Source organism: Thamnophis elegans, chromosome 12, assembly GCF_009769535.1.
Source record: "Thamnophis elegans isolate rThaEle1 chromosome 12, rThaEle1.pri, whole genome shotgun sequence".
Lineage (NCBI taxonomy): Eukaryota > Metazoa > Chordata > Lepidosauria > Squamata > Colubridae > Thamnophis > Thamnophis elegans.
Window position 1 is genome coordinate 2655585 of NC_045552.1, and position 22494 is coordinate 2678078.

The 22494-nt window shown below is 46.6% G+C and overlaps 1 protein-coding gene across 1 annotated transcript in view; it reads right to left on the reverse strand.

Annotated features, from left to right (window-relative positions):
* Positions 1 to 22494, reverse strand: part of RYR1 (ryanodine receptor 1) — a 151733-nt gene that overhangs the window by 80833 nt on the left and 48406 nt on the right. The window contains 17 exon segments of the mRNA XM_032227777.1: positions 753 to 888; positions 1429 to 1523; positions 2596 to 2728; positions 7397 to 7511; positions 7788 to 8061; positions 8288 to 8437; positions 9340 to 9451; positions 10837 to 11037; positions 12270 to 12479; positions 12540 to 13212; positions 14132 to 14358; positions 14520 to 14606; positions 16232 to 16397; positions 17286 to 17446; positions 19044 to 19176; positions 20029 to 20396; positions 21576 to 21784. Of these exon segments, the coding sequence (XP_032083668.1) occupies positions 753 to 888; positions 1429 to 1523; positions 2596 to 2728; positions 7397 to 7511; positions 7788 to 8061; positions 8288 to 8437; positions 9340 to 9451; positions 10837 to 11037; positions 12270 to 12479; positions 12540 to 13212; positions 14132 to 14358; positions 14520 to 14606; positions 16232 to 16397; positions 17286 to 17446; positions 19044 to 19176; positions 20029 to 20396; positions 21576 to 21784 (3450 nt within the window).

Consider the following 22494-nt stretch of genomic DNA (forward strand, 5'->3'; position numbering starts at 1 on the left):
TTTGATTGTATTGATGCTGCCATTGGGGTGGGGTGGTGGGTTTAATGGATTTTATTATGTGATGGGTTTTCAAATATTTTGTTAAAATGTTGTTGTCACTTAAGGATGAATTGGGTGGCTATACAAATTAGTTGGTTGGTTGGTTGGTTGGTTGGTTGGTTGGTTGGTTGGTTGGTTGGTTGGTTGGTTGGTTGGTTGGTTGGTTGGATGGTTGGTTGGTTGGGTGGGTGGGTGGATGGATCGTTGGATGGATGAATGGATGGATGAATTGTTGGATGGATGGATGGATGGATGAATGGATGGATGAATTGTTGGATGGATGAATGGATGGATGGATCATTGGTTGGATGAATGGATGGATGGATCGTTGGATGGATGAATGGATGGATGAATTGTTGGATGGATGGGTGGATCATTGGATGGATGAATGGATGGATGAATTGTTGGATGGATGGATGAATGGATGGATGAATGGATGGATGAATTGTTGGATGGATGAATGGATGGATGGATCATTGGTTGGATGAACGGATGGATGGATTGTTGGATGGATGAATGGATGGATGAATTGTTGGATGGATGGATGGATGATTGGATGGATGGACAGATGGACTACAACTTAGCTTCCACGTACTCTGGAAGAGTGAGTTGCAGAATCGGATGCATCCTTCTTTAGTGACTCCAACCTTCTTATGGATAGAAGACATGCCCTACCTGTCTCAGTATGTGACCACTTTGGCCACCCAACTCACCATTGACGAAGACGGTGAAGCGCAGGAAATCCAGGTAACGCTCGCCTCCGCAAGGGTTCCAACCAATGTCAGGATATCCCTTGGAGAGCAACATGGGACAGCTTTGGAGGCCCGTGCCAGCAAGGTAGGTCACCACCTATGGAGGCGAGGAGGGGGAAAAAAAATCTCAAGATTTCCACTGGGCTCCACGGATCTCCTATCGAAGCAAATCCATCAAAGTGAGCAGAACGGATTGAAGGAACCTCTTCATAACTGATCACAACGGAAGGGCCCATCCTCGTAATATCCTGACCATAATCAGAGACTGAATAAAGGTAGAAAGGATGTTGCCAATAAGCCGTTGCCAAGATTGAACTATGAGGTCCTGGATGCTCTCTGAGCTCAGCAGTTTCCTTGCAAACGTTTCGTGACCCAGCTGGGCAACGTCATCAAGGGAGCGGGCTTTGTGAAGAAGAGGAGGACGACTGTGGGGTCCTTGGTGCTCTCTGAGTTTGGTGATTTTCTTGCAGACATTTCATTATCAAACTATGTAACATCATGAGCCTGAGGTGTCTCCACTGGGATTCCTGTCCTGAGCAGGGGGCCTCGAGGCCACCTTCTCCCTCTAGGATATGAGTGGGATATTCTTTGCCACCCCTCCCTGCATGTTGGCATCCTCTTAATTAGGCAATGCTACCTTTTCCAGATCTTGCTCCTGCAAAGCCAGGGCCAGCTCATTGTTATCGATGACTGAAGCTGCAGCCACATCCAAGGGGGTGGATCCTCGCATGCCTGGAAGAGAAGGAAGGAAGAGAGGAAAGAAGGGAGGGAGGGAGTTAGAGAGATGGATGGATGGATGGATAAGGAAGGGAGGGAGGGAGGAATAGATGGTAGATGGCAGATGGTGGAGGAAGGAAGGATAGATGGTAGATGGCAGATGGTGGAGGAAGGAAGGAAGGAAGGAAGGAAGGAAGGAAGGAAGGAAGGAAGGATAGATGGTAGATGGTGGAGAAAGGAAGGATAGATGGTAGATGGCAGATGGTGGAGGAAGGAAGGAAGGAAGGATAGATGGTAGATGGTAGAGGAAGGAAGGAAGGAAGGAAGGAAGGAAGGATAGATGGTAGATGGCAGATGGGGAGGAAGGAAGGAAGGAAGGAAGAAAGGAAAGGAAGGAAGGATAGATGGCAGAGGAAGGAAGGAAGGAAGGATAGATGGTAGATGGCAGATGGTGGAGGAAGGAAGGAAGGAAAGGAAGGAAGGAAGGATAGATGGTAGTTGGCAGATGGTGGAGAAAGGAAGGAAGGAAGGAAGGAATAGATGGTAGATGGCAGATGGTGGAGAAAGGAAGGAAGGATAGATGGTAGTTGGCAGATGGTGGAGAAAGGAAGGAAGGAAGGAAGGAAGGAAAGATAGATGGTAGATGGCAGAGGGAGGGAGGAAGGAAGGAAGGAAGGAAGGAAGGAAAGATAGATGGTAGATGGCAGATGGCAGAGGAAGGAAGGAAGGAATAGATGGTAGATGATGGATGGGAGGAGGGAGGAAGGGAAGGAAGGGAGGTCCATCAGTGAACTTTGCAGTGCTCCAGAGGTTGGAACAACTTGGCAATGCCACCTGAGAACAGGGCATTAAGATCACACCATTCTCCCCTGAACCAAACTTCAAACAAATTTCAGAACCCCAAATTTCAAACTATGTGGGAAAAGTTTGGGTTTACATCACGAGGCCCAAAACCGCTTCACAACATTAACCCGCCGGCTTTTTGCCCTCTCTAGCAAGAGTCAATATCCTTCATAGGGTAGCGATCACCCCTGGTTTTGATGGTCTCCATTGCAACCCTGGCCGTTTCCGGAGCAAAGCAACTCACCCAGCCCGATCCCGCTATTCTGCAGCAGGTAGCTGAGATGGTCAAACATGGAGCGTTGGTTCTGGCGACTGATGCGGCAGAAGTAGCACAAGAAGCGGCAACAGTTGGTCACCATTTTAGGGAAGCGGATCTCCTGTTGAGGGGACGAGAGGGAGTTTCCTTGTCGGATTGTTGGAGTTACGCCTGCACCTTCAAGTCAGTTCCCACTAGCTACATACTACTAAAGCTCTCGCTGTCATGAACTTTACACCTGGTTGAAATGGTGCGTCGTAGAGCAAGAATTTTCGAACCAAGGTATCTCTAACTTGCGGAAAATATCCAAAATCCAAGACCTCCGACCTCCCCGTGGGGATGAAATTTGGGGACGCTGTGGCTATTTCAAGGCTAGTGGCTGCTTCTGCATGCGATCTCCATTTTCAATGTTCTGTGACAATTTCCCAGCCAGTCTAGCAATCCCTTGCTCCCACTTAACTGCTTGTATGAGAAGGGGAAGGGGAAATTTCCAATGTTCCCTGGCAGATTCCCACAAGTAAATGCAATGGACAAGCCAGAAGTTGCTCCTGCTCCATCACCTGCCATTGGTCAAATTATACGCCCCTCAGACAGGGTTCGCAACTTGGGAGTCCTCCTGGACCCACAGCTGACCTTCGAACATCATTTGTCAGCTGTGACCAGGGGGGCATTTGCCCAGGTTCGCCTGGTGCACCAGTTGCGCCCCTACCTGAACCGGGAGGCACTCACAACAGTCACTCGTGCCCTTGTGACCTCTAGGCTGGAATACTGCAATGTGCTCTACATGGGGCTGCCCTTGAGGAGTATTCAGCGACTTCAGCTGGTCCAGAATGCAGCCGCGCGAGCGATCGTGGGTGCACCTCGTTTCACCCACGTAACACCTATCCTCCCCAAGCTGCACTGGCTGCCTGTTGATCTCCGGGTGCGCTTCAAGGTGCTAGTTGTCACCTACAAAGCCCTTCATGGTATTGGATCTGGGTACTTGAGAGACCGCCTACTGCCAATTACCTCCACTAGGCCAATAAGATCCCATAGATTAGGCCTCCTCCGAATTCCATCAACGAGCCAATGTCGACTGGCAACTACCCGGAGGAGAGCCTTCTCGGTGGCTGCTCCGACCCTATGGAACGAACTCCCCGTGGAGATTCGTACCCTCACCACCCTCCCAGACCTTCCGCATAGCCCTTAAAGGTTGGCTGTTCCAACAGGCCTGGGGCTAACGACTTGTAACCCCACTCGAATGGTGTGACTGTTGTGTTTTTAACGGTGTATGACTCTATGTTTGTAACTTGTCTGTCTCCCCCCCCCCCTCAACTGTGAGCCACCCTGAGTCCCCTCAGGGAAAAGGGCAGCATACAAATAAAGTATAAATGAAAAAAAAAAAAATGAAATGGTCTTTCTCTGCTTACGAAATAGCTCCGAAAAAAATGACCCAAAGGGACACACCTTTGTCTAGTTTTAGCTTAAAATCGTACCAAATCAAAAGATTTTTAAGGAAAGGGTAGACAAACCCAGCAAGGAGAACATTCTGTCTGAAATATCCTCCTTGAAGCTCAGGAGATATTTTCTTTTCCATTTTTTTTTTTTTTTTTTTTTTAAATGGGAAATGTTGAAAAATGTGGCCCCGATATTAACGATTGGAATAGAGAGCTAGAAGGGACCTTGGAGGTCTTCTAGTCCAACCCTCTGCTCAAGTAGAACCTATACCATTTCAGATAAATGGTTTCCAGTCTGTACTTAAAAACCTCCAGTGATGGGGCTTCGAGGGGAGGAGCTGCCGCCGTCGGGAGCTCAACAAAGCTCCTGCCAGGACTCTGGTTCGTATATCTCATAAGATCTATAGATATCTCCCCTTTCTGGCAGAAAGGGGCAGAGAGGAGGTCAGTCGTTAGGATCTCTTTGTAATTCATAGCTTTTCTTTTTGCTGTGAATGGAGAAGAGGTTCAACATTAGCTGAGCCTTTACTCCGGCCAGTTTTCCGCGCTGCCTTTTTTGCAGCCTAGGCAGATTGCCTCCCCCCCCAGGACAAAGCTAAGCTATTTAAAAGCCAATCCGGGCGGGGACCATTCCCGAGGAATTTCTTCTATTACTATTTAAAATACCAGCTTCAATTTCGCAAAAGGCTCCCTTTCTTTTTTAGCTGCGTCACAAGATGGCGATCTCGTAGCTTTTGTGTTTGATCTGACGTAGCTAGTTGACCCTACCCTCCTGAAGGCTTCTCCGTACTAACTGCTAAAAGATTAACTGAGGGGAGCACAGACTTTGATTTTTGGCTCGCTTGATTGCTTGTCTTTTATTTTTATTCTGGAATGGCTCCCAAACCTAAACAGAAGCGCTTCCTTAATAACATATCTCCAAAAACTGCTATGAAGCCGCTACCCTTGTCTCCTACACCCTCCACGGGAGATTTGCTAACACAAGAATTCCTTCTCAAAACGCTTAATGATTTCAGACAGGAGATTAATCAACTGATATCGGATTTATGTGATCAATTTGATGCTAAAATTGCTCAGGCAAAGCAGGATATGATCGGAGTAATGACAGTCATGACAGATTATATTGCTGAAACGGAGGACAAATTGGAACTTTTGGAAGAAACTAACCTTAATCTGATATCAAAAATTCAAACGTTAGAACAGGAAATTGAATCTGCCCAAAAAGAACTTGTCATGATAAATTATAACAAGACTGCCTTTGCTATACGAGTTAGAGGACTGCGTGAAAACCAACAGGAGAATTTGAAACAGACATTCTTTGAGGCTTTCAGTCGCTTGGTGGGAAGTCCGGGACTTAACTTTGATTGGCAGATTCAAAGAATTTACCGCCAGAATTCCTGGGTAGCAAAACAGCGACAGCTTCCGAGGGACATAATAATATACTTTACTACAAGGGAATCTAGAAATGAGATAATACAGAGGCTTTACGGAAAGAGGTTGATAATTGATGGGGAGGACTTGATTGTTTTTAAAGAGATACCATTTCAAATATTAAGAACAAGAAGACAGTACGCTTTCTTAACCGAAGAACTCAGAAACTCTCAGATTCCATACAAATGGGAAGTCCCAGCTGGTATTACAGTTACATTTGGCAACCAAAAACACCGCATTAACTCTGTTTGTGAAGCCCGAAAATTTTACTACGAGACCCTGAAGGCGGGACTTCCTGATTCATCCGGATCTGGGGAGAGGCAAGGAGAAGGAGAAGACAAACAGCGAGACACGTGGCTACAAGGCGGAGGGTGTTGTTTTTCTCTTCCGGAAGGGCAGAAGACTAAAGAATAAAGGCTAAGCGATGTTTTTAAAGTTTTATGATTTCCGTCTGGGATAAAATGGAAAAGTGGCATATCGATGATGAGACATGGAGACTGAAAGAAGCGTTGCTGATTGTGGACATATATTGTACAGAAGTTTTGTCTGAACTCTAACTCAAATTGTGCATGAACTATTTTCTTAGGCGAGGAGAGCGGAAATTGTGATCTTTTTGAGTTGCGGTTTGGGACGAACGGAGTTGGGAGGTGCGTGGGAGAGGGAAGGGCAGCGAAAGTTTAATTAGATTACCTGGGGCTAGAATGCAAGCTGATGTTTGTTTGAGTTGCTATATCAATATAAAGTTAAGAAAGATTGGTCGGAGAATCTTCAGGAAAGTGGAGTAAACATGGGAGGAGCAATGAATGTGGATAAAATATATATGTGGATATGGATAAAGGCAGGGTGGAAGGTAAAAAATTTATATGTGGAGGTGGGTAAGGATAGAAAGGGAGGTGTTGGAAATGAAAAATGAAAGAGGTATTTGAGTTTAATGGTGTTATAGAAAGGTTTGGATATTTGGATAAAAAAGAGATAAATTAAAGGTCTGAATAGATAGACAAAGCAAGGAGACTTTTAGTTGGGGAATTCTAATTGATCAACTTACCTGGCTCTAATACAGTTTGAAACCCTGCAAGTAGCAAAATAATCGAAATTTGGAATGAGTCACATTGTTTAAGATTTACAGATAATGGGAAGCTGTGTTAACGTAGTGGGTTTATTGACCCTTTTTGTTTCTTTCTTCTTTTTGTGTGTGAGTGTGGGTGTTTTTTTTTTTTTTTTTTTTTATTTCTTATTTTCTACTATTTTTCCTTTTTCTTTTTGGCTTTACTTTTATCTTATTTTTTAATTTTAAAGTTAGCTGGCCTTATTATACTCAAATGCTTGTTAAAGAATTATGCCGGGCATGGGACCTGCGAAGCCGTAAGGGGGTTAGGGAGGGGGGATTATAGGGGGGAGGGGGGAGGGTGGAATTACAGTTTCAATCTTTAGAACAATAAGAATTCACTTGTGTACTGCGGCTCGTTTTTCCTTTTTTTTCTTTTTTTCTTTTTCTACTTTTATTGTAAAAAACAAATTGAATTGTATGGATACACCAAAGTGAGGAGAAGAGGGAAAGAGAAGGGAGAAGTAAAGAGGGAGTGAGAGGGAATGTAAGGAGGGTGAAATGGAGGGAGGGGGAGATGTCTGAGGGGGTAGGGAAGTAGAAGAGGGGAATGCTGGAGGGGTGAAAGGAAAGTTGGAGGGGGAGAAGAGAGGGTGTATGGGGGAATGAAGTGTTATGTTGGGTTTTTTTTTCCTTTTTTCTTTTTTTTATGCACAGTATATAAGTGATTGTATAAAATGAAAATGAAAATGAAATAAAAGATATATATAACCTAAAACCTCCAGTGATGAATCATGCAGACCGCACCTCAGTTTCCAAGAATGGGGATCCTATGGGGAACGAGAGCATTGACTAGCCAAAAGACAAGGTCCCTTACCTTTGAGTCCCCTCCTCCCAGAACGTTCACCATCACCTCCATGACAGTCTCGTGCATTCCCAGGGCCCTCATCAAGTTGGGGTGCTGGTAGAAGACTTTGTTGTTCATTATATTGCTAGCCAAGAAAAACAAGGGGAAGCAACAGTTGGACTTCAGAGCAGACGGAGGAGGTTAGGATGGGAAAGGAAGAACTGAAATCCTCAACCCAACAGGTACATCTTCTTTTAATGATCCCCATAATCCCTCTTTTAGGGAGGGAAATGGTGCATCTTATACTCCAAAAAATATGGTATATAGTTCTAAGTTAGAGGACCTAACAATGGAGCCTATAAAACAGCATCAGATCTTGAATCTACAAATTCAAGAAGCTACAGTAGATAAAAGCGCATACCCAATGCTCTGGATCATCAGGTTCTCCTCCTCAAGTCCCATCTGAACGATGAGCAGTGAGCGGATCTGCCCCAGGCACTCCAGGAGACTCATGGTATCCTCCACCGAGTTGGCATTGATGGTATAAGCCTTGGGCATAGCACGGATGAGCTCACCGAGGCCATCGTACTGCCGATGGAGAAGGCTGAACATCAAGCGGACTAGCTCTGGGTTCTGGACGAAGGACTCTTGGGCCCAATGGACCATTGTGTGGGAGATCAGCTCTTGCAAAGTGCCTACAGAGTGAGGAGACCTGGATGAGACCCTATGGCATCTTCTTCAGAACTTCTTCAACTGGTCTTCATGACTGTTAATGCTCTCCTATTAGAACTTTGACCACACAAGTTTAGGCTCTTAAGAACTGGATCTCACAATGCTTGGAAGGGCCTAGGTTCTCTCAAAAACGGAATTATGGGTTGGCTACATCACTCTCTTACCCCTCCACCACTTGGGGATACCTACTGGGCTTCGGTTCCTCTTCCGGGGGCTGCTCATCTTGGTCGTCTTCCTTTTTCTTGCGAAGGTTCACCACCTTCTCCACCAAATTCATCAACCGACGGTGAAAGGAAGTCTCTTCCTCTTCCTGTTCCTCCTCCCCCTCGCTTTGGATTCCTGCAAAGAAAAGATGGCGAGCTACTGAATGCAAATACTGATAACATGGGACACTGGAGTCAGGATAAAATAAAGTCCTACTCTGTCTGAATGCCCAGGAAAAGGTATTAAACTAGGGTGACTGAGATCATTGTGGAAACTAAGATAAAAACTGCAATAAAGGGGTTTGTGTAGCATTGATTCTATATTGGGATGTCCAGCCTTGGCTACTTTAAGACCTGTGGACTTCAATTCCCAGAATTCCAACCTTAAGCACTTTAAGACCCATGGACTTCAACTCCCAGAATTCCACATTTAATCACTTTAAGACCCATGGACTTCAACTCCCAGAATTCCAACTTTAATCATTTTAAGACCCATGGACTTCAACTCCCAGAATTCCAACTTTAATCACTTTAAGACCCATGGACTTCAACTCCCAGAATTTCAACCACTTTAAGACTGTGGACTTCAACTCCCAGAATTCCAACTTTAATCACTTTAAGACCCATGGACTTCAACTCCCAGAATTTCAATCACTTTAAGACTGTGGACTTCAACTCCCAGAATTCCAACTTTAATCACTTTAAGACCCATGGACTTCAACTCCCAGAATTCCAACCACTTTAAGACCCATGGACTTCAACTCCCAGAATTCCAACCACTTTAAGACTGTGGACTTCAACTCCCAGAATTCTCCAGCCAGCCAAGCTGTCTGGGGGATTCTGGGAGTTGAAGTCCACAAGTGAACGTTGCCAAGATTGTAGAGACACCCCTGTTCTTATGTCAGATGCATGGATACACTTTTCTGAATGAGCTCGTTCCCAATTTCCCTCTGGTTCGAAGTGGTCCAGAATTCCAGAACTGTGCCCCAAACTCTGCTTTGAGTTGATAAGTGCCCCTAAAAGCTTCCAGGCTCTTACCACAATGGGCTAGCAGGTCGTTATGAAATTCCAACAATTCATCTCGGATCTCTTCAGGTACTGGGCAATCCTCAAGATCGGCACCGTTCTTAAAATGTAGCAGCATGTTGATCTGTTAGAAGAAGAACATTCTGGTTTCGAAGATGCCAATTCCGTATTCTCGGGAGCTGCCTTAGGAGATACCTTGAGACTTCAGCTGGGGCCAAACACAGCAACTGTGGCATTCCCACAGGATCCCACTACTAGAGGAATTGCATGGACTATGGATTTACGGTTGCTAAATGAATCACTTGGTCATTACGCCAATCCAGTGTCCCACATTGACTTCACTTGTCTGGCTGGGAAGGCCACAAATGGTGATCATGTGACCCTGGGACACTGCAACTGTCTGTCATAAGTACATGCCAGTTGCCAAGAGCCCAAATTTTGATCAACTGACCATGGGGGATGCTGCAATGGTCATATGTGCATGAAGTGGTCATAAGTCGTATTTTTCAGTGCCATTATTACATTGAACTAAACGAATGATTGTAAGTCAAGGACTAGATTATATGGGAGTTGGGCAGCCTATAAGCATCTAAATCTAAACCTAACTCTAAGTCCGAATTTAACTCTAACTCTAAATCTGAAATCTAAATGCAAACCTAAATGTAAATCTAACTATATCTAAATCTAAATAACTCTAAATCTAAATCTAACTCTAAATCTTAAATGTAAATCTAACTCTATAACTAAAAACTAAAATCTAAATTTTAAATCTAAATCTAAGTGTATCTAAATAGAGCCAAGGTGGCGCAGTGGTTAAATGCAGCACTGCAGGCTACTGCTAGATCAGCAGGTCAGCGGTTCAAATCTCACCGGCTCAGGGTTGACTCAGCCTTCCATCCTTCCGAGGTGGGTAAAATGAGGACCCAGATTGTTGGGGGCAATATGCTGACTCTCTGTAAACCGCTTAGAGAGGCCTGAAAGGCCTATGAAGCGGTATATAAGTCTACTGCTATTGCTATTGCTATTGCTATAAATGTAAAAATGTAAATATCTCTAAATGTAAATCTAAATCTAATCTTAAACTTAAATGTAAATCTAAATGTAAACCTAATTATATTTAAATCTAACTCTAAATCTAAATTTAAATCTAACTCTGAATCTTAAAATCTAAATGTAAATCCAACTCTGAATCTAAATCTTAAATCAATGTAAATTTAACTATATCTAACTCTAACTCTAAACCTAACTCTAAATCTAAACCCTAAACTCTAAACCCAAATCCTAAATCTAAATCTAAACCCTAAACTGGAATTCCGCAGGAGCATTTAGTAGCAAGTTAGCCAACTGTTCTGGATTTCAAACAACTATTTCCTAGCCCTTCCCAGAGTTTCAAACTCCTAAACCCGATATTGCTGACACGCAGAAGACATTTGTATGTTCTACCATTCAGTGGTTCTCCCTTCCGTTTAGTTTTGGCTCCTCCCTCTCCGCAGGAGCCCCGCCCAATACCTGCTCCTGGGGAGGAGAGCGGAATTCCCGGGTGCGCCTGGCGGTCTCCGCAGCCGACATGGTGAAGGCTTGCATCAGCGTAGCGTAACGCTGCCGTTGGTTGGTCTGCAGCCTGTCCACATAGCGCTCCGAGAAAGCAATGATGGCTTCCACGCGGTGCTGTAGCTCGCGGTCCCAGAAAAACTGCAACAGGTTGCACATCTGTAGGAGGAGGAGAGAAGGCGATGGACAGAGAGAAGCAGTCAGCCAGGAATTGGAATATCTGCCTAGATAAGGCATTGAAGGGTTCAAGAGTTATTTATTTATTTATTATTTATTAATTAGACTTATATACCGCTTCATAGGGCTTTCAGCCCTCTCTAAGCGGTTTACAGAGTCAGCATATCGCCCCCACAGTCTGGGTCCTCATTTCATCCACCTCGGAAGGATGGAAGGCTGAGTCGACCTTGAGACGGTGAGATTTGAACCGCTGAACTGCAGATCACAGTCAGCTAAAGTGGCCTGCAGTATTGCACCCTAACCACTGTGCCACCTCGGCTCTTATTAAGAGTTGCAAAGCTGATGTTTGCATATATACAAATGGAAAGTTAAAAGGTGGGGATTGTCAATTATTAGCATTTATGAACGATCTTTGATTCACTGCAAAGGATGTATCAGAGTAAAAAGGATTCTCCGGTATTTGAAAGGAACTGTGAATTTGGGTCTTCAAATACAGGTACCTGAAGAATATTAAGGTAATTTGGATTTATGTCTATTCCAGTTATGAAGGAAAAGAGTATCAGAGTATATTCATGAACTGGAATAGGCAACAAGGTCAGCCAATGAATAGACATGGTAACTGGGTCAACCAATGGTGACTGTTTTGGAAACTGAAACAGTTATTTCCTGGAGACAGCTAGGAGCCTGGGCGTGGCTTAGTACTGTAGCTCTGAGTATGTGCAAAAGCTAAAAACTAACCTGAGCTCTGAACTGAAACTGGAAACTGTTTTCTCTTCTGCCTGTGTTTTGCTTGTACCCTCTACCACGTTGAAAGGACCGCTCTTGGTATTGTCTACATGTCTCATGTATACAAAGAGGAGCTAATGAATCCCTGCTGAATCAGTTACCTGTGTGTGCTTTCTGGATTTGACTCACACAGAGAGAGAGAAAGAGAAAGAAAGGGAAAAAAAAAGAAAGAAAAGAAAAAAAGAAAGAAAAAGTGAGAGAGAGATGAAAAAAAGGAAAAAGGGACAGAGAGACAAAAGGAAGGAGAGAGAGAGAGAGAGAGGGAGAGAGAGAGAGAGAGAGAGAGAGAGAGAGAAAACACGTGGCCGGCAAGCCACTCTCACCAGGTCACATGGCCGGCAAGCCACTCCCACAAAGGAGGCCACACCCACAGAGTAGGTTCGAATTTTTTTTGAAACCCACCACTGTTTCAGACCTCCTCCTTTTACCTGCAACTTGACTGATTCGGGAAGCTTCATTTGTAGCAGGCCTTCCTCCAGCCCTTCCTCATCTTCTTTGGCTTCTGCTTCCCCAGCCTCAATGGCCTTCAGCTCCTGCTTTTCTCCTTCTTCGTCTTTTTCCTTCTGCTCCCCTCCAGCCTCTTTCTCCTCCTCCTCCTCTTCTTCCACCTCCTCCTCTTCCTCTCCTGCTTCTTCCTCCTCCACATAGCCCTGGTCTTCTCCTTCCCCCGCCGCCTCCTCCGCGCCGCCTTCCGGAACTTCCTCCTCTTCCTCCTCTTTGGATTCCCCAAAGACGCTGGGGTCGATCATCTTGAGGATATGGCGCACGTCCTCATCCTCAAACACACCCATGATGAGGAGGGTGCAGACCAACTTGAGAACGGGCACGAACTGGAACTCCACGCTACCCCCGACAGGGTCGCGGGTATGTTGCCCTCCGTCTTGGACGGCTTCCGTCAGCATGTTGATGGCCTTCACCTTCAGCGCATCCAGCGGGATGGAAGGACTCAGCTGGTAGAGCTCAGAGCTGGTGCTGACGAAACAGGTGTCGGAGAAGTGGAGCGGGGGACGTAAGCAGGTGCTCATGCCCACCCCGGGCAATCCCGGTTTCTTCATGCCGTCCGGGAAGAGCGTGATTCTCTTGGTCTCGTCCGTCATGGGGACAATGAACTCGCTGTTCATCATGAGACGGGAGCGCTTGGCCGACTCCAGGTGCATGCTGATAAGGAGGTCGTAGTAGCCACTACGCAGCAGGCCTGGAAGGTGGTTGCTCTCGATGGTGTAAAGCAATTGCGACTCGTCCACGTGGCTACACAAGGCATGGGCCACCCGGTTGTTGCCCAAGGCGCACACGGCACAGTACAACTTCAGACTATGGGAATGGAACGTCAACAAGTCTTGGCGCTCGGACAATTCCAGGATATCTATACATCTGAAAGAGGGATGGGGGTGGGGGGAAAGTTTGGAAGTTGAAGAGGAGGGGAAGTTGCAAGTTTGGTACCCTCTTAGAAAGCGGAACTGTCAGACGTGCCTCTTTCAGGAAATCCAGGAAAGAAAAACCCTCAACTCCATTGTTTTAGAGAAAAGGTACTTTTACTGGATACGAACTGATAGCAACAAAAGTAAGGCAAGATCTGAGGCTAAAAGCGCAAAATTATACATATCAATAGCAGTAGCAATAGCAGTTAGACTTATATACCGCTTCATAGGGCTTTCAGCCCTCTCTAAGCAGTTTACAGAGTCAGCATATTGCCCCCACAGTCTGGGTCCTCATTTCACCCACCTCGGAAGGATGGAAGGCTGAGTCAACCCTGAGCCGGCATGACTCAACGCCGAAGGCGCACAGAACGCTGTTCCCTTCCCACCAAAGGTGGTTCCTATTTTTCTACTTGCATTTTTTACATGCTTTCGAACTGCTAGGTTGGCAGAAGCTGGGACAAGTCACAGGAGCTCACTCTGTTATGCGGCGCTAGGGATTCGAACTGCCAAACTGCCGACCTTCTGATCGACGAGCTCAGCGTCTTAGCCACTAAGCCACCACGTCCCTTAACCCAGAGGAAGAAGAGACAGCAAAGTTAAGCGATGCCTCTTGCAGCTGCTGAAAGACTCAAGGCTACTTCCCTGCTTGACTCCTTCTCTATGCCTGGCTGAGAGTTTCCCAACATCAATCCATCACTGAGTGACAGAACCATAAACGCAGCCAATAGTCTTCCCTTACCCTGGGGACCCCTGCAGATTTCAACTCCCAGAATCCCCCTCCCATCCCTTTCGGGTTGGGAAACACCACGTCATCACCCTGGAGGCGTCAGCCAGCTTCTCTGAAGTGAAATGGAAGATCACTAGGTTCTCACCGGTTCTCCTCTGGGATGTGGAGAGCCATCATTATGTTTGGTTCCAGGCACTCAACCATCCAGCCATGGCGGTCGCTGAAGCGAGCAACGTCCACCCGTAGAAACTCATTGGGCATACGGCTCCACGTCATGGGGGCCAGCATTTGGATGGCAAGGCGAGGTGGGCACTGGGGCTCCGGGTTTCTCCGCTCGCTCCGGAACATGGCAGCTGATATCGGCATAATATTCTGCCCCGCAAAGAGTTGGAAAAGCAAAAGAGAATTTTGTGTGTTCATTAATTGGCGGGTAATATTTCCAACCCAACCTGATCCATGGAGGATTCCTCCATTATTCCAGAAGCGATATTTTTTAAAAAAGAAATCCCCCCCCCCCCCAACATGTAGCTTACCTTCAGTTTGCCCAGTTCAAATTGGATGACATTCTGGTTTGTTGGGAGAGCGACAACGGCGGGGAACAGTTTTGTGTTGGGCTCCACCTAAGATGGACCGGTGGTGGGAGAACGGAAGCCAAAAGAAGCGAAAAATTCATAATTCGCACCAAGCTATACAGTTGGTCCACTCCACTCACCCAGTGCTGATTTTTAAAAACACCCAGCTGACTATCATACATAACAACTTCCTTGATTTCTTTTTCTTCTTTTGTAAAAGGTTTTTAATTTTAATCTCATACATACATCTACAGGTATACATTCTCACAGTTATTATTCACCTTTTGTTTTAACACTTTTAAACATTCGTTTTTCCATATAAAATATTAAAATATATAATCGGGATTGCTTTGCTTACCATCCCGTGCACCTATTTATTTATTTTTACCACACCACTGCTTTTCTTCCCTTTTCTCCCTCCCTCCTTTCTTCTCTCCTTCCTTCTTTCCCCCTCTCCTTTCCCTTTTCTTCTTCCCCTTCCTCTCCCCTGCTCCTCTCCTCTTCTTCCCCTTCATACCCTCTCTCCTACTCTTCCTACCCCTCCCTATCTTCCTCTCCTGTCCTCTTCCCCTCTCCTTTGCTCTCTTCTCCTCTCCTCTTCCTCTCTTGCGACTACCCGGAGGAGAGCCTTCTCTGTGGCTGCTCCGACCCTCTGGAACGAACTCCCCGTGGAGATTCGAACCCTCACCACCCCCCAGGCCTTCCGCAAAGCCCTTAAAACCTGGCTGTTCCGACAGGCCTGGGGCTAAAGAGCTTCTGCCCCCCCTCCTCGAATGGTATGGTTGTTGTGTGTTTTAAATTGTGTACTGTTATGTTTGTCTTTTTTATCCCTTGTCTGTACCCCTTTCCCTGACTGAATTGTGAGCCGCCCTGAGTCCCCTTCGGGGAAAAGGGCGGCATATAAATGTAATAAATCCAAATCCAAATCTTCCTTTCATCTTTCTATTGTGGTTGCCTACTTTTCCTCGTCCATCTGGTGTATTTTCGGGGGTTCCACCACAAAACCGCGGACGACAAAATCGCGGTCGACGAAAGCGCGTATGTGACGTCATCACAGCGCGACGGAAAAGATCGAAAAATGTAAAAATAAAGCGAAAACCTTACCCTAACCCCCCCCAAACCTAACCCTAAACCTAACCCTAAACCTAACCTTTAACCTAACCCTAAACCTAACCCTAAACCTAACCCTTAACCTAACGAAAAACCTAACGCTAACCCTTAACCTAACGCTAAACGTAACGCTAACGCTCTAAACCTAACCCTAACCCTTAACCTAACTCTAACCCTTAACCTAACGCTTACCTTTATGTGAATCGGCTTGCTGTAATTTAATTTTTATTTCAATTTTTCGATATTTTTCGTCGCGTTGTGATGACGTCACATACGCGATTTCGTCGACCGCGCTTTTGTGGAACGCGGTTTTGACGGGTCACGATTTTCGGGATGGTATTGCAGCAAACCCAGTTCTATCTTTATGCTTCCCGTTTTACCTTCCCTTTTCCTCATTATATTTTCAAATCTATTATTCACACATGCCTCGTTCTTTGAATATATACTTGTATACTTGTATAGTAATACTTCCTTGATTTCTTATCCATCCATCCAAACACCTCCCTAATAAATATCAGCCCCCATCAATTCTCCTGGGGGAACGTATCCTCAAATCCGCTTGCCTGGAAGAAGGTGTTGACTTCTTTCCCGTTGGCTGTGAATGTCATGAGCCCCGTGGCCGAATCAAGAAGGCAGCCGATCACCAGGTCCACCGTGCTAACTCGGGTCTGCTGGGTACTGCTGACAAACTCCCCTCCCCATACCATGTAGCAGTTGCTTCTCTTGATGCTATTGAAGTAAGAGACGATGGAGATAGCACTTAAGACTTATATACTGCTTCATAGTGCTTTACAGCCCTCTCTAAGTGGTTTACAGAGTCGGCCTCTTGTTCCCCCAACAGTCTGGGTCTGCATTGTACCCACCTCAGAAGGATGGAAGGGTGAGCCAACCTTGAGCCAGTGAGAACTGAACTGCAGCCAGCAGTCAGCAGAAGCTGCTTGCAGTACTGCATTCCAACCACCGCGCCACCACTTAAGACTTACATACCGCTTCATACAGCCCTCTCTAAGCGATTTACAGAGTCAGCCTCTTGCCCCCCTCAACAACCTGGATCCTCATTTTACCAACATGGAAGGATGGAAGGCTGAGTCAAACTTGAGCTGGTCAAGATTGAACTGCTGGCGGTGGGCAGACTTAGCCTGCAATACCACTTCATACAGCCTTCTCTAAATGATTTACAGAGTCAGCCTCTTGCCTCCAACGACACGGATCCTCATTTTACCAACATGGAAGGATGGAAGGCTGAGCCAACCTTGAGCCATTTAGGATCGAACTGCTGGCGGTGGGCAGATTTAGCCTGCAATGCTGCATTCTAACCACTGCACCACCGCGGCTCATGACCTATCAACCTACCCTTTGTTGAGATACTACAAGCCTTTGGATTGGAAACCCAGAAGGTTTGAAGTTACACCTTCTCCCAAATCCTTCTTGGCAACTGCACCCACCCTTGTTTCCATATCAAAAGGTAGTTTCAACCTTCGTTCAACCGGAAAAAAGACTCTTCAAACACCCCCACATCTGGTCACATCTCCACTCTACTGTTATCTGCTACTATTCCTTGGAAACAGGCTTGTAGCAGATCCGTAAAGCACAGAAGGAGGTCTGGATGATGCTCACCTGTCGTGGATGTTTCCCTTGTCGTCGCCCATGGTGACCGTGACATTGCGCACCTTCGTGAGGTCGAAGTGCATGTCATGCTGGTGGTAATCGGGGGTCACCCAACCTACCCAGACAGTAGTGGGCTCTTGTCCTGCAAATATCCGGACCGAGTAGTAATACTGTTAGGTTGGAAAGAGAAAGGTGCAAAGGGTAAATAATATGGCGTGGGACACGCAGTTCCTCATACAAACACTACTAATACTTGACCAAAAGTAATCCGTAAGTAACTCATGGACAAGAGATGATCAAAAGAACACACTAGTTTTGCCCCCATCCAGCACGTCCTTTCCGGAATACCGGAAATGCTGTGGGGGAATGTAGTCTAAATTCCCAGGAAGGAGAGGCTCCATTCCAGAGGAATAAAGGTTCCCCTCGCACAGATGTGCCAGTTGTTCCCGACTCTAGGGGGCGTTGCTCATCTCTGTTTCAAAGCTGAAGAGCCAGCGCTGTCCGAACACGTCTCCGTGGTCATGTGGCCGGCATGACTCAATGCCGAAGGCGCACGGAACGCTGTTCTCTTCCCACCAAAGGTGGTCCCTATTTTTCTACTTGCTTCTGCCAACTGCTAGGTTGGCAGAAGCTGGGACAAGTTAACGGGAGCTCACTCCATTACGTGGCGCTAGGGATTCGAACCGCCGAACTGCTGACTTTTCTGATTGACAAGCTCAGCGTCTTAGCCACTGAACCACCGCGACCCTTACTCCAGAGGAATAAGAGACAGCAGAGTTAAACTCGCTTGGTAGGGAGGAAGAGAGTTAAGACTGCTCCTACCCAAAAGTTCTCGGAGGCTATCAAAGTTTTGATGGATAGGTGATGAACAACTTCAAACTGCTTAGAAATAACTGTGTGAGTCTTTTCTTGGGTTTCGGAGCCTTATGTCAAACTCATGCGAAACTGAATACTGGCATCTTTAAAGATGGACTCTGAGAACTTCTGGGGAGGAGCTGTTATGGCCCGCCAGTGGTCAGTGGAGCTGGTGGCACACTCAGACAGTGAGGAGGTTGGGGAGGAACCTGGGCCAGTCCTGGAGTCTGGGGAAGGCTCTGATGAGGACTCTGTGTCAAGAGGCAGAGAGGGGGCCCAGGGCCGTCCAACAGTTATCAGCTGCCTTCAGAGTCAGACATCAGTGGGGCAGAAGAACAGCTGGAGCCTGTTCTCGATGTGTGCATGCGCAGAGCTGCCAGGAGAAGGGAACTGTTAAAGAACAAGGGCCGACTCAGGAATAACGACACAAGTGGACGGTGAATGGCCCCTCCCAGAGGTGGGGTTGCTACCGGTTTGCACAGGTTCAGGGCGCAAAGCACAGGCGAAGCGAACCAACAGTACCCTGCCCTGGCCCCTCCCATAGGGAATAAAGGGGAGCGAAAGGGGAGTGGAGTTTGCAGGAGACAATTAGTTCGCTTAATTAGTGTGAAGATTTGTTCGTGACTCTCAGAGACTCCTTGCCAAGTATTTTCTTGTACAGCCGTTGCGTTTGGAAGATATCGGCCTGGCAGCTCTCCAAGTCTGATAAAGTCTGTGGTTATAAATTCACCCTTGAAAGACTGTTTGCCGGGACTTTGGTGGATGCGAATGAGAGGAATTCATACTAGCTTTGTCGGGACAAGGAGCCTGCTTCGTGATTTTGTGAAGCCTAGGTCAGAACAAGAGCTATCTTCACCCTCCCAACCAAACTATCTTAACTCTTAAGTCACTAGATAGCCAAGTCCCTGTTACCGTTGTGGTGTTCATGATGATTTCTGGATCATCCCGGTCATCGGGAACCACTTCCTTTTCAAGCCGATGTACCGTGGGGACTACGGGGGCAGGGGTAATGAGGGTGGTGGCTTTCTTGGCTTTGAACAAGAAGCTGAAGTAATGGGAAGGAGAACACGATCAGAAAGGGCTGTAGACCAGTCATCTAAGATGTCCCACCCTGATTTTCTCCAGACAGACTTCTTGGAAATGAACCCCGCTCAACTCTGTCAGAACTAGTTCAGAAACAATATGTATCTGATCATGTTGATATCCTTCCACACCAAGAATGCTTCTTCTCCCATTCCGATATCTAAAGATCTTTTTCATCATTCGTTTCGAACCCAATCATCCCCCCACTAGGAGATAGAATAGAATAGCAGAGTGACCTTGGAGGTCTTCCAGTCCAACCCCCTGCCTAGGCAGGAAACCCTATACCATTTCAGACAAATGGTTCTCCAACATCTTCTTAAAAACCTCCACTGTTGGAGCATTCAACTTCTGGAGGCAACTTCTGTTCCACTGATTAATTGTTCTAACTGTCAGGAGGTTTCTCCTTAGTTCTAAGTTGCTTCTCTCCTTGATTAGTTTCCACTCATTGCTTCTAGTTCTACACTCAGGTGCTTTGGAGAATAGTTTGACTCCCTCTTCTTTGTGGCAACCCCTGAGATATTGGAAGACTGCTATCATGTCCCCCCTAATCCTTCTTTTCATTAAACTAGACCTACCCAGTTCCTGCAACCGTTCTTCGTATGTTTTAGCCTCCAGACCCCTAATCCTCTTTGTTGCCCTTCTCTGCACTCTTTCTAGAGTCTCAACATGTTTTTTACAACGTGGCGACCAAAACTGGATGCAAATATTCCAAGTGTGGCCTTCCCAAGGCCTTATAAAGTAGTATTAACACTTCACACGATCTTGATTCTACCCCTCTATGCAGCCTAGAAAGATTTTTCCATGGAGTTCTTACCCTCTTTTGGCTCTGCTTTTCTCGTTGGAGGAATCTTTCTCATTCTCTTTGGGCGACTCCTTATGGGTGGCCGGGGAACCTGGGCCTTGTTTCTCCTTCTCGACTTCCTCGGCTTCCTTGCGGCTGGCGGTCTTCTTCAACTGCTCAAATTCGGAGTCAAGGTCAACGTCCTTGACGTCATCTTCAGGGATGGTGAGCGCATGAGTGAGCGGAGTGGTGCCGGCGGTGATCTTGAACTTTTCGTGGAACTCCACTGGCATACTGAGACGCAGGAAGAGGAGTTCCACAACGGCATTCTGGGAGCCGAAGGTCCGGTGCGTCAGCTTTAGGCACGGCGGGTTGTCCACGGTGCCATCAATCCTTGAGACCTGCCCACGGAGGACCAAAGCAGAAGGTTAGAGTAGCAATGGACCACCTTCTTCCCAGGCTCATCCTAATCTTCCTTGACAGTTTTTTCAAAGTATTATGGAGAACCCTTCTTTAGAGTCCTCCAGAACTTATAAACAGATATTCGTTAGTGGAAAGATAAGTGGTAAAATTTAATTTGCTCAATGTTACTAATCTTCTGACAGGTTACATAGACATCAGAAGTGGGTTCCTACCAGTTCGATAGAACCAGTTCGTCAAATCTACCGAACTGGTTAGAAGAGGTTCCACCAGAAAGCAGGCCACACCTACAGAAGAGGTTCCAAAAAATTTTGAAACCCACCACTGACACACACACACACACACAGAAAGAGAAAGAGAAAGAAAGGAAGAAAGAAATAAAGAAATAAAGAAAAAAGAAAGAAAAAGTGAGATGAAAGAAAAAAGGAAAAAGGGACAGAGAGACAAAAGGAAGGAAAGAGAGAGAGAGAGAGAGAGAGAGAGAGAGAGAGAAAGAAAGAAAGAAAGAAAGAAAGAAAGAAAGAAAGAAAGAAAGAAAGAAAACACATGGCCGGCAAGCCACTCCTACCAGGTCACATTGCTGGCAAGCCACTCCCACAAAAGAGGCCACACCCACAGAGTAGGTTCGAAATTTTTTTGAAACCCACCACTGATAGACATGGAGGTGCCATCAGAGGAACATTTGTAGGAGACACGAGCTTCCAAACCAGTATCCCAATGGCTACATTTCCCCTCAGCCATGCAAAATCTCTCACCTCACTTCAGTCGTGAGTTCAACCACAATCTTGTCCTACAACAAACCAATCCTCATAGATGCTACCATTAGTACCTTTGTCTCACCTGTTCTGTAATTACGTGATCGTTTTTATTGCCACATTTTCTTCGTGCCAGGCCACTATCTGGCTCATGAAGCTCCTTCAGGTGTCACCTATCAAGCTTCGAAAACCCCTTCTAGCGCCCAGTCGTTCAAAATGGCGGCCCCTTTTTCCTCACCGAGCCAACCCCAAAGTATCTTGTTCGTAAATCCCTCCCACTAAAGAATGTCCCCTTGCTGCCATGGTTGCCTCTCAAATATGGAGCTCTTCTTGTCAACATTTGAGTCCCCAAAGCACACACCTTCTGCAGGGGTCACACTCCAAGGCTCCGCCCCTTCGACTCACCTCGTAGTGAGGGTGCTCATCGGGCACGGGGGAAAACTGAGGCAAGCTTTTGCTGAACCACATGGTGACTTCCCGCTTCGTGTTGATCGCAAAGGGTTCGTAACCTTCTTGAAGACCGCAGATGGTGAAATAGCGAAGGCTGCTGACATCTTGACCCAAGTTGAGTCTTCCCACCTGGGACAGGCCCAAGCTGCACACTGGGATGAAGCCTGTAAAAGATGGGGAGGAAAACGATGAAGTTGGGTTCCCGACAATGAATAAACGAACATCTAGCCTCCACCAGTATCAGACAGGAAGGTTATGCAGAGTGGTGAGGACAGTGGAAAGGATGGTTGGAAGTTCACTTCCTTTTATCCAGGACACGGCGGTGAAGCCCTGCTTGGTCAGGGACCATAGTATCGTCACATCCTCTCCATGACCAGTTCTCCTTGTGACCTTCTGGGAAGAGGCTTTGTGGTATCCGAAGCAGAACAACTAAGTTCTCTCACAGCTTTATACCATACACCAGGGGTGTCAAACGCAAGGCCTGTGGGCCCACAAGATGTTTAGATCTGCCCCACAGGGCCAACCTGGAAATGGCAAACGGCTGGCCTGCCATCCTCCCGAGCTCTGTTTTTGCTGGCGGAGGGTTGCGGGAAGCCGTTGCAGCCGAAAACGGAACTTGTGAGCCCATTTTTGCTGGCAGAAAGCTTGGGCCACCGCAGGCACTCCCAACATGAGTGACGTCGAGCTAGCCACATGGCCCCTGCCCCCACCGAGGTCAAACACAACTCTGATGCGGCCCTCAACGAAATCGAGTTTGACACCCCTGCCATATGGTACCCACCTTGTTAACCCTCCAGACTCTTTTTTTCTGCCATGCATTCGAGATGGATTGCGATGAACAGCCATGTAGGTGTAGATGTAGATTTTGGTGTCA